This window comes from Girardinichthys multiradiatus, chromosome 9 (genome assembly GCF_021462225.1).
Source record: "Girardinichthys multiradiatus isolate DD_20200921_A chromosome 9, DD_fGirMul_XY1, whole genome shotgun sequence".
Lineage (NCBI taxonomy): Eukaryota > Metazoa > Chordata > Actinopteri > Cyprinodontiformes > Goodeidae > Girardinichthys > Girardinichthys multiradiatus.
In genome coordinates, this window is record NC_061802.1 from 10889584 (window position 1) to 10905758 (window position 16175).

At 38.3% G+C, this 16175-nt stretch overlaps 2 protein-coding genes across 8 annotated transcripts in view; both read left to right on the plus strand.

The window, feature by feature from the left end:
• Positions 1-5071: 5071 nt before the first annotated feature.
• zgc:101100 (uncharacterized protein LOC445169 homolog) lies at positions 5072-9687 on the plus strand. The gene is made up of 4 exons (XM_047375592.1): positions 5072-5327; positions 6184-6356; positions 6777-6952; positions 8429-9687. Exons 2-4 carry the CDS (start codon positions 6191-6193, stop codon positions 8861-8863), a joined length of 777 nt encoding a protein of 258 aa, XP_047231548.1. The 5' UTR covers positions 5072-5327; positions 6184-6190; the 3' UTR covers positions 8864-9687.
• A 3301-nt stretch (positions 9688-12988) lies between these two features.
• The window catches only part of csnk1g2b (casein kinase 1, gamma 2b), a 51050-nt gene continuing 47863 nt past the window's right edge, over positions 12989-16175 (plus strand). For 4 of the 7 annotated variants that reach the window (XM_047374761.1, XM_047374767.1, XM_047374766.1 and 1 more), the window contains exon 1: positions 12989-13126. The gene's annotated coding sequence lies outside the window, so the exon portion shown is untranslated. Of the gene's footprint in view, positions 13127-13152; positions 13318-15214; positions 15318-16175 lie in introns of those variants that run through there. The other 3 variants (XM_047374764.1, XM_047374763.1, XM_047374762.1) reach the window with 3 other exon arrangements.

Sequence of the window (16175 nt, forward strand, 5' to 3'; positions counted from 1 at the left end):
ATTTCTCTGCATTCACAGCTGCACCCCCAGCGTGGCCCACTGTGGGCACTCTTGACCCCAAGGTCGCCCACTGCTGTCTGACCTTCTCCATCCATCTTTAATCCCTCGTTCTCTCTTCCAATTAAAAGACTAATCTTAACTCAGTCCCTGGCATTGATCTGCTGGTGTACCAGCTCCCAGGGGCGGGGAAAGAGATCATAGGAGGATAATTAGAAGGTAATAAGTCTCCAGGAGTTAAAACGGCCTCCTCCCTATTTAAATCAATAAAATCCAACTAATGGATTGGAAGGTTCATTTAAAAGTTTGTCCCTGGCTATCATAAAGTTGCTCCATCCAAACCAGAGTCATATCTTTGTGCATATTTCAGCTTTGTTTTGTGTACTTGGTGTGTTTGCAGCCGGGTCAATGTCACTCTAAGCTCCGAGTGTGTCGGGCTTCACAGCATGATCCAGGCACTCACGGGGCTTACCAAGTCCAACTGCTGCCGTTGTTCCCGTCTCCCCCAGGTCAAAGGCCAGCGGGCCCTATCGATTCTCCCTAAGAAGAAGTCCTCAGATCCGCTGTCTGATCACTGCTTTCTGGCCCACGTCCTCCTGGACTAACATCCCGGCTCCGTAAGAAAAGAAATCCTCCCAATTGTCCTCTGCGTGCCGATCGATCCGGTTGGTGTCCAAGGGGGCCTTCCCTTTGGGATAACTGACAACTACAAAGGTCCCGTTCTGACAGTCCCTTGTCAATACAAATTTCCACTATTGATAAGTAATTTAGGAAAGACTGGTGAGCTTTATAAAACATCTGTTAAACAGGAGAGTTGAACAATGACTTCTTAGTTACAAAAAAGAGAAAGAGAGAGAAGAAAAGAAGACGATTTACTGCTTCTCTGCCCTCTTTTTGTCCATCTGGCTCCCATTTTCACTTTTTAAACAGGAACAAACAATAAAAAAGAGCAGAATGGGGTGTTAAAAATAATCATTTTTAATAGCTAATTTGTTGATTAACACTTTTAAATGTGTAGTTGGATAAACAAATATAACAAAATGCCCTGGTTTAAACTGAAATGTAAAGTTTTTCTGCTCTCTTTGCTTTAAAGAAACAAAAAGACCTCAATATTCACAGGTAATAGTTCACTATCTCCACATGTTTATTTGCTTCTGCAGAAATAATTGTGTACTACGATAAATGGGTCCACAAAAGACTTAGCAGAAATGGGTGGAACTGAATAGCGTAAAACGACCAAGAAGGAAGGCCTGCTCCAAAAACATCACATTCAATCTCAACCTGAAATTTGCTGCTGCCCACATAGACAAGCCAAATGTCTTCTGGATTCAAGATTTATGAACAGAGGAGATAAAGGTTGAAAAGTCTGGCCATCACAACACAGAGAATGAGGAGTAAAGGGGTGGGTTGCAAGAACACTGCACCAACTATCAAGCATGGCGGAGGCAGTGTCATGCTGCGGGGCTATTTCACTACCAGTGGCAATGGCGCACAAAAGGGGAGAAAACAAGGACCTCTAAATTCTTCATCATCACATAACATCGACGGCTAGACGGTCTTCCAGCAGGGTTATTGTCCAATACAAAACCGGACTGGGCTCTAATAATTCTACAAAGAAGAGTGGTTGAATTATATCAGAAGCTTGTTGATGCTTGGTGGCCAAGTAGCTACCTTCTTAACGCAGAACTGTTGCAAGAAGACACCTTTGAAAGATTTCTTTAGTCACAAATGTAATTTGACTAACATTTTACCTAAAATGGTCCCATATCTCAGAGTTTGGAAGCAAAGAGCTCTGCCAGACAAGTCAGCCTAAACTGAGAAGCCAAACACAAGAAACATTATAATAGACTAATTAAAACAGACTTTCAGAAACTCTCAAAATACATTTTTTGTCAAACTCCATTAAAAATTTGAGCTTCAGCAGCACTTTAATGGGACTTTTAAGCAACTTAAACTTGATGTTTTTCAGCCCTGTGAAAGAGCAGAACTGTCGTTTCCTAACATTCGGCTGAGCAGTAATTCCCTCAGCTATGTGACAACAGTTACTGAACCACCATAACACCTGCTCAGCGGTGAGGCTGTTGTCAGTGCCGTGACTCTGCCTTTTGTCTTTTGTTCACTGTAATCCCTGCATGTGTAAGTGGATCCTCTAAGAACAGGATAACCCCCTTTAAGCAGTTTTAGACACTACAGGAGGGACCCAAATCCACTAACTTCTCCTTTTCTTCTGCATATGATTCCTTAAAGCCAGACACTTTTATTCCAGGGATTATGTTTACAGTAGGGGCTTCTTACTTTGAGTTCAGGTAAAGATGAGAGAACTGTTGTGTAGAGGTAGTTTGTTGGGTGGAGATTGAAGATGAAGCAGACAAGAGATGGAGTGGTCCCAAATGCCTTCGTGGAGTCGGAGGGGAACTTGGAGGAGCCTTGCTGGCTTTGAGAAGGGGAAACGATCCGAGGAAAAGGGGGGAGCATTGAGTGAGTCAGTGGTGGCAGCTCAGGGACGGGGAGGGTCACACACAAGCATACTCTTTGTGCACCTCTAATCCCCCCAGCCAACACAGCTTTGGCCAGGTTTCATCATGAAAGTGCCATGAAATAACTACTTTTTTTCTCTCTTCGGAGTAAATCTCCCCTAATCCTGGGGGCTGCGGAGACAAAGGCCTCAGGGACCTAATCCTGAAGCTTTTAGCGGGGCTGAGGGGCTGGCCGACCGAGCCTCTTCTAAATGACTTATTTCTATCGGACACTAATACAGCTTGACAGCCGGGAACGGTGAAAGGAGGAGGAAAAAGGCCTGGGGAAGAAAGAGCACAAACATTTTCACATATCTTGGAAGTCTGAGCAGTTGATTGTGTTGTTGTGAGCCATGATTGCTGGGAATCTTCATAAAAACATGAGCTTTTTCTCTGTGGGTTTTGCTGCAGGAATGTCCCTGTGGCATTTAATGCCAATGCTGCCCTCTTACCTCAGTGAAATAACTCAATATTATATTGTACAATTTTGCATAGGATGGTGATCCTGTTGTTCAGGAAAAGTCTTAAAAACTTATTGGTGGATTCATCATCCTTGAGTTTTTTCACATTCAAATTAACAATCTCTGAAAATGGAGATGTTATCTTTGTAAAAAAGCTGTTATTAGTTGTTCGACTGAAACAAAATGAAATTGTGACTGTAAAGGCAGCAAGATTGACAAAATCTCCCACAATATTGTTTAAAAATTAGTTATCCTCCGTCACGTTAATACTGTGAACCTCAGTGTATTGTGCTGGTAGTTAGCAAGCAGTGCATAATTGTGATGTGGAAGGAAAATGATACATGGGTTGCAATTTTGTTTCTGAAAAGTGTGGCATGTATTAGTAATCAGCTTCCCTGAGTCAATACTTTGCATTCTGTACAATTACAGCAGCAATTGTTTTTAGGCATATCTGAATCTTTGCCCATTTTCATTTGCAAAATAGCTCAAATTCAGTCAGAAATGAGGAATAGAGTTTGTGAACATCAATTTAGAAGTCTTCCTCAAGATTCTCTGTAGTATTTAGGTCTGGACTTTGACTGGGCCATTCTAACACATAAAATATGCTTTGTAGCTCTATGTTAATCTTGTTAAACTTTGTCCCAGTCTAAAGTCTTTTGCAGCCTCTAACAGGTTTCCTACTATGATTGTGCTCCGTTTGACTCCAATCGTCTTCTCATCAACTGTGATCTACTTCCCTCTGTCTACTGAAGGAAATCGTTGCCCCAGCATGATGCTGCCTCCACTGTGGTTACACTCTGTGGATTCAATGGAGTGGTTCAGAAACCTGCTGGAAACTTAAGTGGACTGGCATTCTGGTAGCACTGTTTCTTATTTGATTTTACTTGACTATATTTTAGCTTTTTATTGTGTTTTGCAGTGTTTTATTTTGGTGTGTTTTATGTAAGTTTGCTGTGAAGCACCTAGTGAGTTTTATTTTGAATAGCGTTATGTAAAAAGCTATTTACTTTCAATGTGAGGGCGGGGTTTTCAGGGTGTGTGTGAAACATTTTGTTAGTTTAGGTGGACAGCCATGTCTTGGTAAATTGGCAATTAACAGAGCTTTGTAAAATGTTTGAAGCTTGAGATGTTGTTTTATAACCTAACTTTAAAGCTTTAAATATCTAAAACATTCTCTCAGACCTGTCTGCAGTGTTCCTTGGTCTTCATGATTCTGTTTGTTCACTAATGTTCTCTAAAAAACCTCTGAGGCCTTCAGAGAACAGCTGAATTTATACAAAGATTAAAATACAAGCAGGTGGATTTTGTTTAGTTAGGGGACTTTTGCATTGAACTGATTTTAAATGAAGGGCATCAGCATAAAGAAGGCAAACTAATACAGACTTTACTTTTCAGATTTTGATTTAACAAAATGAGTTGAATAGTGAAGAATTGGGATGCAAAAAATGTTTTAATCGATCAGTTATTATTAAGACTCGTAGTTTCCATCACTAACCTTTATCGACCGTTTTCTATTGTGGCCATCTTTGAGCTTTAATAGATATTCTGATAAATATTTTCTAAATATTCTGATGAGATGTTGCAGAAAGATGTATGTTTGGGGTTAAAATGTTGATTAGCATGCACAAGTGTGCCAAGTTATTCTATAAACAAAGTGTTCAGAAGCATAAAATTGAAATTAAAAGTCTCTTTTTTACCTTAAACTGAACCACAGAAAGCCAGTCTGGTGTTTTCCTTGGTTTTGGATTTGCTTGATGAGAACACCTAATTTATTTTAGCAGGATTTTCGAGGAATTGTTCTCGCCGGGCAGGGCTCAGATTAACTTCTCATTGTGACAGTTCATAGGCAAAATATGGTGGCGGTTAGCAAAACAAACCCCCCATCAGGGAGGAGCAGTGGTTTGGGGGGCTGTCAGCAGACTGAGAAGAAGAGGAGAATCAAAGGCTGTTATTTTACTCTGTCCTGCCTCGGAGATAAGCCCACCACATAGTTTTAATTGTTTTAACTGAGGAGGGATTGAAACGCTCTCTTAATGGGCGATCCTTGGCATAAAGCTCTCAAGTTCAATAGTTTTAAAAAACTTGAGCTCCCAGCTGCCCCCCTCTCTCCCCTCATCCACCCTAATCCCATCTAATACCTTCCTTTCCATTGGCCAATGGCTGAGGGGAGCCTGGGTAAAGGCGTCTTAAATAGTCCAGGATGAGAATGGTTTCAGGGAAGGAGATCCATGAAACTACAGGAAAAGAGCTGTTGGGTGAGGATTTATAAAGGCCTAAATTGGACTAAAGGTTCTGGATTGACTGACTTCTGCTTGGAGAAACTCCCCTGATCTGCACACAGTCTGGATCTCAGGTAATCAGATAAATAAAATAAAATGCAATGCTGAATGTTGATACAGTTATCAGGCCTAATGTGATATAGCCATCAGCGAAAACAAAGTTTTTAAAACACAGACCTTATTGGGAAGAGGATTTTATGCTTTTTACAAGAAAATAAGTTTAACAAACTATTCAAGTGGTCGAACAAGCTAAACCAGTTTAATTAATAATTATTATAATAATGCAGCTACATTCTGTGATCTTATGAAAGGTCTATGGGCCAAAAGGCTTCTTTTTAACACATTTTTAAAAATATTTTTGCAATTTTAATTTTTTAATCAATTTGTCAGTTTCATTTCTTATTTATTTATTTACTTTTGTTTTCTTTTTTGTCATGGTGATTTGCACCTCTTAAAGATTTTTTGGTCCCACATTGTTTCCTTTATTAGTTTTTTTTCAGCCACTAAAAATATAGGTGTGGACATTTTTGGGAAGTTAGAGTCCATCCAACTAGCTGAATATCTTATTAATATCAAGCTCATGAATGCATAACACTTAATATATTGTATCTTACAATTTTTGTGTCCATTGCAATATTGCACACACAAACATTTTGTTGTTTTTTTTTTCTGACAGTATAATTACTTATTTACTCACTTGAATTTGTCCTAATAAGGACAGCTTTACAAGAAAACCAACAAAGGAAAATGTTTCTCTTGTCTAATTCTCTCTCTGATGCGTATTTGTTGTCACACATCTGCAACAAACCATTAAATTATTTCCTTTAATGGTGTGTTTTTAAAGTTTTTATGTGTTGCAGGGTGTTTTAACGTGCTCATGTCTGCAGTAAAGTTGTCACATGAACAAATTCACTTCCTGCGTTCATTTAGATTCGTGATGAACTCCCTGAGTTTCTACGGGACCCCGGGTGGCGTGTATCCTGTCCATGGTCTGAACTCCGTGCTATTCGACCTCCGCCACCAGATGGCGCAGCAGTACCAGGGTTTCTCTGCAGCTACAGCCCCGGCAGCGCACACCTTCTCTGTGGCTGAGAGGCTCGCAGGTGGGTCACCATGTCCAAAAAAACCTAACATTTCAGCTTCTGAAAAAGGCTCACTGGTTTTCTGCCTTCTTTTTGTTAGATTAATTCTTCATTTCAAATCTGCTGGTTGTTTATACTGAAGTTGTCTTTGTGTGACATTATGTGTTTGATTATCTGAAACATTTAAATGTGACATTAAAGCAAAAACAGAAAAAAGTAAAGGTGCAGATACTTTTCCATGGCAAGTGTATCCTCACCCATACAAAAAAAAAAAAGGCTTTTAAATGTAAATCCAATGTAGTGAGCAATATAGCTACAAAAAGAGAGTTAATAACAACACAGAAACTAAACAAAAAATAGCCAAAAAGAAAAAGATACCCATTGTGGTGATGAGAGCTTGACTGACAGTTTGTTCCTTTGCTCCCCGGCTTGTCCTGTCAGAGCTGATCCTGGAGGCTCGCTTTGGGAACCAGCAGAAGCAGCGACGCAGCCGCACTGCGTTCACAGTGTCACAGCTGCAAGCTCTGGAAAAGGCCTTCCAGCAGACACAGTACCCAGATGTCTGCATGAGGGAGAGGCTGGCCATGTGCATCAACCTGCCTGAGCCTCGTATTCAGGTGGCACCACCCTCCACCCATTACATGACTCATATTGCACCATACAAAATTCCTGATTCATTCTTCATTTCTTCATGTTCTGGCTTCTAAGTCCTTTTTAGATCCAGCACCAACAGATTTTCATAAGAATTTTTGGTTTTGATGTGGTTGTTTGTTTGACCTTTTAATTCTGGCCTTTGAATCAATCAGGCCTAAAAGTCTTCTATACTCAAAGACTACTTTACTTAAAAGCACAGTTACAAGCACTCTATTATAAAGACACGTTTTAATCTCTTTGGTTGAATCTGTGAAAATACCACTGATATGAGAGCTTAACATCGTCAAAATAATATTTTAGCACCAACAGGGCGGTTCCTAAAGACGCGTTAGCTCAGACCTTGTCATGCAGATGATCAAATTAAGGAATGAAGCGTCATCCAGGTGCTGCGCCATTTCTTCATCCATAAATACATAACCTGTTTGTCTGCTGTAGAAAGTTTTCTTTAGGCCTGACAACTTTGTTTTGTTCTCTGCTTGTCTGCATGCCTGTTTTTTCAAGGCACATGGTGCCCAAAATGCAGTCATGGTCAGACATAAGGACTGCACTGAAAATGGAGTGAAAAAGCAGCCAAAGTTCAAAGAAAACATTTCAGACACTATCAAAAAGCCTGGAGAACAATCAAAGAAGACCACTTTAAATGATTAAAAGAAAGTCTTGCTTGGAATCAAGTATAAAGAAATAAGTTTCAAACTTTTGCACAGAACCGTGTGGCCTTTTAAGTCATATCACTTGATGATTTTAACAATAGGATTATTCCTGGGCCAGTATAGGATTCTTACAGCATAAGTAAAAACACAAGGTTTTACTTGTTTTATGTTACTAACAAAACATTTAAAATGAATATATTAAACATGATCTAACTACTTTTATGTAAAACAGAAGAGCAACAATTTTTTCTACTGCTGCTAACATAAATGAATTTACTTATTCCTATATTGTTTAATTCAATATTTTTTGAATTGTTGAGAAGTATGATTTTAAAAACCTCAGCTTGTCACTGTTCGGTTTTAGAGAGTTATTGGAGAACCGGGGTCTTAATGAGTCTATCAAGGCTATCTGCAGTTGTCCCTCTAACAGACATGCTGCTCTTAGCTTGCCAACTGTGGTTGTACTACAGCGTTACCTCAACAAGGTAGATGGGGTGGGCTCATTTAGTTTCCACACCAGAGCTATCAAGCTATCAGAGTTTTTCATGACCAGATAGATTTTCAGACTCACAAGTTTGTCTTTTTCATAAGCGAGGCGAAAGTATAGCAGCACTGTTTCAAATTTTAGCGGCTTTTAAAATGATCACATTTTGAAACCTTGGCACACCTTGATGCTAGCATCAGGCCCATACCTGAATAGGATTGTTGCTAATTTGAATCACTTTCACATTTTTTTTTGCTAGTTCTGAAAAGATTTGAAATGTTCTCTCTGTGCCATTTCTTGTACAGGTGTGGTTCAAAAACAGAAGGGCAAAGTTTCGTAAAGGTCAGAGAAGCTCCTCTCTTCCTAGAGATCTCTGTCTGGATGAAGCTCTGCAGAACAGTAGGATGGGACTGGAGGAAGTGAAGACAGCAGACAAACAGGATCTCATCGTATCACACACCGAAAGCCAAGTCTCTTCACATTTCTGTCCTCTTTTCACTCCCTGTGTGGATAAAAACAACAATTTTAACTCTGATGTGTTACGGTTTATCCCCTCCCCTTCACGTTTCTCCTTCGTGGCTGCAGAGTGTTTCTGCCACCCACCTCAGCAGCCGCTACTGTCCACAGAGCTTCCACTTCCTCCATTGTTCTGGCCACTCATACAACAGCACATCTCCCCCTCAGGGGATCCTTTATCTGCTACCAAAGATGGTAGTCTCTCTCTTCAGACTACGGACTAGGCTCCAGTGAAGTGGTGGGTCACCCTGACCCGGGCCTGTAACTGACTTCAATGCGTTACATTCAGTCCTGGAGTCTGAAACAGAAGTATTCATGCCCCTTGAACTTTTTTGAACTTGTTCACATTACAACTGAAAACCTGTGAATAGAGGGACAATTATACATGGTTTTCACTTTTTTTTTTAGAAATAAAAATATGCAAAGTGTGATATTCAATTGTGTTCAGCTCCCCATGGTACAGATTTGTAGAACCACCTTTTGCTGCAATGACAACTGCAGGTCTTTTGGGGTATGTGTCTACCAGTTTTACATCTAGAGTCTGAAATCTTTGCCTATTCTTTTCTCAAAACAGCTCAAGCTCAGTCAGATTGGATGGAGAGCATCTGCTAACATCAATTTTCAAATCTTGCAACAGATTTTCTATTGGATTTAAGTCTGGACTTTGGCTGGGACACTGTAGCACATGAATATACTTAAACTTAAATTATTCCACTGTAGCTCTGGCTTTGTGTTTCCTGTCGCTGTAATGCTGGAAGGTGAACCTTCACCCCAGTTTCAAATTCTTTGCAGCCTCTAACAGTTTTTCCTGCAGGATTGCCCTGTATTTAGCTCCATCCATTTTCGTATCGATTTTGACCAGCTTCCCTGTCCCAGATGAAGAAAAGCATCCCCTCAGCATGATGCTGCCACCACCAACTAGCTAAAATCAGCATGGTGTTTTCAGGGGGAAACTGCCACACAAAGCGTGACAACAAGTGAAATAGATAAAGGCTTGCAAATTGCTGTACAAACAGCCTGTGCAAATAATAAACATTTTTACACAGTTTTACTGGCTGCATTTTTGTCTAAGGGTATGTCAAAATAAACCTGATGTAGTTTCAGAGCACCGTTTTTCAAGATTAGTTGGATTAACATACACATCTTAACAGGAGACTGTATTATTTCTATTAGCTACTGGATAGAAACTGTCTTATTTTATTTTTAATCCAGTGAACAACTAGAAATATTTCAGCAGTATTTAGCTAGTAAAATGGCTTCAAATGTAGTTGTAGACTGCAAATGTTAAAATGTTTTAGAAAGACACCCTTTTATGGGACTCAGCACTGCAGCATTAAGGTGAAAAATTAAACAATTGCACCTTTTGTTTGTTTCTTCAAGCTTTCTGAGTCTTAGCAGCACTGACAGTAAACTGGTCCCACAATGCTAATGGTGGTGCAGTTGGTAGCACTGTTGCCTTGCAGCAAGAAGGTCCTGGCTTCCTCCCTCGACTGTCATTTTTGAAAATGTAGCACACAGTTTACAAAATGGAAAATAAATGTTTGTTACATATTCATTTTTATGTAAAATTAAACTGATCATTGTCACTATTATAATACAAGATAATCTCATATATTTTCCAGATGTTACAGTAAATATTTTGCTTTAGGTAGTAAAATGATGTAGATGAATAATGCTGATCCATCCATCCATCCATCCATCCATCCATCCATCTATCCATCCATCCATCCATCCATCCACTAGTAAACATGTCAATGAAACCCCAGAAGCTTGGCACCCAGCAGGCATCCTGATTAAATGCCCACTCCACCTTGCTGAGTCATTTTGAAGTGGAGAACAACAGTGTCTCTACTCTCAGCTCCTCTTGAATGACTGAGCTCATTTCCCTGTATTTGGGAATGAGCCTAACCATGCCAAAAGAAGGAAACCCATTTTAGATGCTTGTACCCAGGATCTCATTCTTTCAGGCATGATCCATACCTCAGCGTAGAAAGGCTAGTGGATTAAGAACGACACTTTTCAGTTCGTCTTTTTCTTCAGCATGACAGACCAGAATAGTGCTCGAATTACTGAGGACGAAGACCAAGATACTACTCCAGCACATGAAACAGAGAATCACCAAAGGAATAGATGAATCAAGAATCTCACACAAATATTAAAAGATCTGTGGATGCAAACAGCTCTATAAAACTAGGTCAATTGATGTAATTTTCATTAAAAATTCTCTCTCTGCCCGCCTTGTCAGTTTCGATGGACGACCAAGTATTGGCAAGTTTGCATGATGGATTGAAGAGCGCTGTGTGAGATATTCCAAGCTTTGGGTAATGTTTTTTTTTAATTTTTATTAATCCTACCTTAAGCTTCTCAGCAACTTCTTCCTTGACCTGTCTGTTGTGTTCGTAGGTCATCCTGATGCTGAGTGTTCACTTATCTTCTCTAACAAACCTCCAACTCCTTCACAGAACAGCTGCATGCATACTGAGATTAAATTACACTCAGGTGGACTATGTTCAATAAATAGGAGACTTCTGGAGTTTGCTCTGGGTTGGGTTTTTTTTTTGGGGGGGTGGGGGGGGTGGGTCAGAGTAAAGGGGGTTGAATACATATTTAGGCCACTTTTTTCTAATTTTAAGATTTTTGTTAGTTTAATTAATTAAATTAACCAATTGTGTAATTGCATTTTTTATTCAAAGTTCATGTGCCTTGTATTTGGTGTTAAATCAAGAGCAGTGCAACATATTTTATTTAAATATAGCAACCAGGTATTATATTAAAATGCCATATTAGTGAATGACTCAAAGTGAATGGCTGAAGTTGTGTTCAATTACTGACTCACAAAACTGAAACTTTTACATTTGTTTTGAACAAAACAATAGATGTTGGCATTTTAGCCTCGGGTCAAACTAAAAATGCACTTTGTGCCTACTGCGCCAACACGTTTTGTTTTCATAAACGTGTGAAATGATTTTAAATCATTCCTGCGTCAATAACAGTGATTGACTGCATGATATTAAATGCAACACCATTTAAATTAAACTCTACTGATATGAAAACTTGTTTTCCCCCGTGTTTTCATTCATTCACAGGTCTTTGATACGTGGCATTAAACGTACACATTTGCCAACTAAACTCAAACAGTTTAGAGCAGCTCCTGCGCATTCCTGATGTTTTGTAGTATTCACCAAACCAGTTGAGTAAGGTTTCTTGCGTAACGCTGTTCCGAATGAATCAGCGTGACGCTGCCTGGCCGAGGGAGGCTTAAAGAGACCACAGTGAAATCACACCGACGCCGAAGTTGGCTTCCGATTTAAGGCTTCCGAGTGGGCATCTGTGTAAAGGGCTATTTCACCATTTTTAAGGACTATGGATTAGCTTTAATTAGCCTCGGGTATTTAAGATGACCAGACATGGACTGGATTATTCTACACTGTATATAAAATATTTAAAACATTGTTTTTGGTTCTTAAACCTTTTATTCTAATTGAAAAAAATATATACATAATAATAAATAAACAGATAGACAGCTGTTTCATACTTTTGGGCATGTAGGTCACCTTAAATTGGGTCCTGCTTGAATATTTCTGCTCATAGACAAGAAGAAAACTCAAATCTGGAATGTATAATTCTTCACTGCACACAGATGATCTGAAACACTATATACAAAGAGTTAAAACATGTACTCTCTTTATTCCATAATGACTCAAAGTTATGAGCTTCTTAAGATATCTGATAAGTTAAAACTATGACAGCAGACAAAATATTAATTTAGCCTATTTTGATCTTTTGCAAAAAAGAACAAAGGTTGAACAATTCACAGACTACTTTAAGCAGCATGTAATCAGTGCCGAATTATCCAGATCAGACATGACTTCTCTGGATATTGTGTTTTGGAACTACAATTGAATTAAAGTAGTCCAAATGCAAAAATCATTCTGAAATCCCAACTTTTTTTTCTCCTATTTTTACAAATAGTGTAAAGGTTTTACAAATCATAAACTTTATTTTAAAGAGTCTGAACAGCGAGGACTAATTCTGTAAAGATTTAACTGTTTCCAGTATTTCAGATTTTGATCTTAAGATTATCACAGATCGTCATTTCATCTAGAAAGATACTATCAAGATGTGTATTTTCTTCTCAAACAAATATATGCTGTCATCAGAGGCATGTGTGTGGAAGCTTGTTTTTGGAAGGGTATATTTTATCTTGCTTCAATGAAGATTTACAACAATTAGCAAAACGAATAACAGATCAAAGTATGTTCTTTGACAGATAACACAAACTAAATCTAAAGTGAGTTGGGTGTTTTCTGTAGGAAGTCTGATTGCCTTCAAAATGAACGGAATAGCCCTTTAACGAAGTGTTGAATCGGACACCAACTTCAGTGCTGTGAAATCATAGCAACTTGGGGACAACAGGAGCTAAACGGGAAAGAAGCCAACGGTCGAAGAACCATGACATCGACTGGGTTTCGGTAGAACATTACAAGGTAACACGCTGTATTTTGACGACTAAAGTTGTTTTACTGGTGGCAGCGTTTTGTGACAAAGTGTCTCCGTTCGTGAGCGTTTCGGCTCGGCGTTCCGTGAGCTAGTTATAAATGCCTGTGAGATCCAGGCTTCGCCGCTTGGTGAGCAGTTTCGGCTGCTAGGATTAAGGAGTTGCCCGGTAGTGCTTTAGGTAAGAATCGTAGCTAGAGTTTGAACTGTAAAACTACATTTTGAGGTGAACAAATAGTCTTTATTTTCATAACGTTTCTACAGTTGATCATATTTCACGCGGTGTCGTTTGGGATATTGTTATTTTTCATGTATAAAGCATTAACTAACTAGGGTTGTAGCAATGGGTATGTCAGTCAATGAATATTTTATGCCCCCTCTTGCTTCTACTTGCTCATTTTGGTCACTAACCCTTAGGTAAGCTTTGTGGGTTTGCCCGAGTTGTTAACAGCGTAGCTAACGTAAGAAGGTTAGCTGTTTCTTTTATTTTTTATTCTTATCAGACGTTGGGCCAAAATTGACGGTGTTTTGGTAGATGCTAGCTATTTTAACCCTTTTTATATGTTAGAATTTGTTTAAAACTTCAAAATAAACGACATTACCACAATAAACAGGAATTACTGCTGAAATTATTTGTCGAAGACGATAGTTTCGTATTGAGAAATGAGCAGCGACTGAGCGATTTCAAGCTAGCTATTTAGCATCGAACTATCTGGCCTTGTCCGTGGTTAACGCTAGCTTTTCGTTTCTCTAGAGCCTCTACCAATAGTTTTTGTTTAAAATTTCAAAACGATTTGTTATTACTGAGTTTTTAAACGTGGTGTCGAGAATCGGTAAAGTCGAGCATTTTGGATCACCCGAAGCTAACGCTTAATGACAGCTGTTGTATGCGCTTCGGAAGCTTGTTAGCCATTAGCTTCCCTCAACATACGCTAAAAGGAAAAGCCAGTAGGTATGCAAGTACAATTCTCAAAAGCTTTGTATGTCAAAATAAATCATTTAATTTGAGAAGTTATTAGAATACCCTCACTTAATACCAAGAAATTGTATGTATGTATTGTATTGTAAGTAATAAATTGGGAGAGATGCAGCCTATTAAGTTAAAACATTATAGGGTATTTTATGTCACATAGTTTACATTAAAACACTTGTGAACCAAAAATAAATATTTATCTCAATATTTGCCCTATTTGATCATTTTATTTTTAGATTGTCGGCTTATATTGACAGAGTGTTCTACATTTTCAGTGGTTACAATAAATATTAACTGGGTTTGTAAGCAGTCTAGAATAGTATGTATTTTGACTTTTAGAACTTTCTAGGTACTTTGCCTCCATCCATCCATCCATCCATCCATCCATTCATTATTCATTCCTTCCTTCCTGGTTTTTGCAGGTTCCTTATTTAAAGCTTGTTCAGTGTAGAAATAATATGCGTCACAAACGATAATAAATTAACTCTAAACTTTTGTATCTGTCATTTACAAATGGGACAAAAAGTTATTCCTGAATAACTGTGAATATGAGCCTGGTACTTGGAGATAAATAATATGTAGGGATCCTGTATTGATAACCTAATTGTCTTTAAATAGTCTTTTATTCAGCCAATAGTTTATGTTTGTTTAATATAGGAAGTTGAATTTTCCCCATTGAAAACGGAAGTTAAGAACATTGTAGCATGAAAAAGGCATTCTGCCAAATTATTATTTTTATATAGGCCTCATTTTACTTAATTACAATAGCAGTGTCAAATGGAGTTGAAAATGATAGTTTTTAGTGTGAAAATTGTCTCGTACTCATTTTCTTTTTAGCTCTTTCAACATGCTCGCTATTGCATGCTCAGGTCTTAAAGGCATGTGCTTGCGTGTCAAATAATTTATGCTCTGGTATATATGTGCTATCAAACATTTGATTGACGATTAGGTTGATAAAATAATCCTACTTATCTTAATGTGCTGTAAATGTGTAAAAGGTTCGGACCAATTAGTTTGACATCATGGCCTAATTAAAACAGAGACTGCAGAGTCAAAGTAGAATACCTAATACTAGTGCTGTTCTGTTCTGATTTCTCCTGTTTAGTGCCAACTGGGTCCTCTCAGCTTGTGTTTAGACTAATACGACATGTTGGCAAAAGAGTCGAAACAAATGATTCAGTGTGAAGGTTCATTTAAAAGAATAACAGGTAAGAAATAAGGGCTGACCATATGGACTTGAGAAACTTTATTTATTGTGATGATAATATAAGTTCTGAAAAAAAAAACTAACTGCGTTTCCATTTTTCGTTACTATATAGCTGTTGCTGCATGCCACTGCAGTCACAGCCCATTAACCCAAATACTGCTTTTAAAATGCATACCCATTTTGCAATAGGCTTCAGGTTACCAGTTACATAAAGAAGTGTAATTCTTATCACTAAACTGCACACAGTTACTGCATTTATTCATATTATCGGATGTATTTATTTTTGCTAATGCTTTCACAAAGCCAGCAGTGGATAAAATTGTAAAAAGAGCAATTCTGACACCACAGTCAGTTTTATGGGTTTTCAAACATCATTTATTGGAATTTATCTTTGTCATGAAAAATTCAAATTCTTATCATGCTAAGAAATTTGTCACGATAAAGATAAACGACGCCATAAATGGCCACCCACAGTTAAAAATAAAGACAGCTGCAGCATTTTAAATTACAAAAAATGAAGAAATGCCCAAACATGTTTTCTGTAAACATATTAACAATCAGCATAGCTTGATGTACTTTGTTAAGCTTATCAAAATCAGATAAAGATTAAAGACATGTACTTTGATGCAGAAATGAGAATAATCTGGGAGTGTTTCATCATTTTAATCATTAATTTTTCTGTCTGGATCAAAACTGCTGCCTCTATCACGAAACCTGTTGCACGTTTTCCTCACTGTTATGGTCTTTAGAAGAGAAAATCAACTTCAGCAGGTCAGACCTCCAAGAAACCAGAAATCTGTATGAGCCAAGAGAAACCTTATTAGGACCTTTCTGCTATGTTTGTAAACAAACAAAAAAA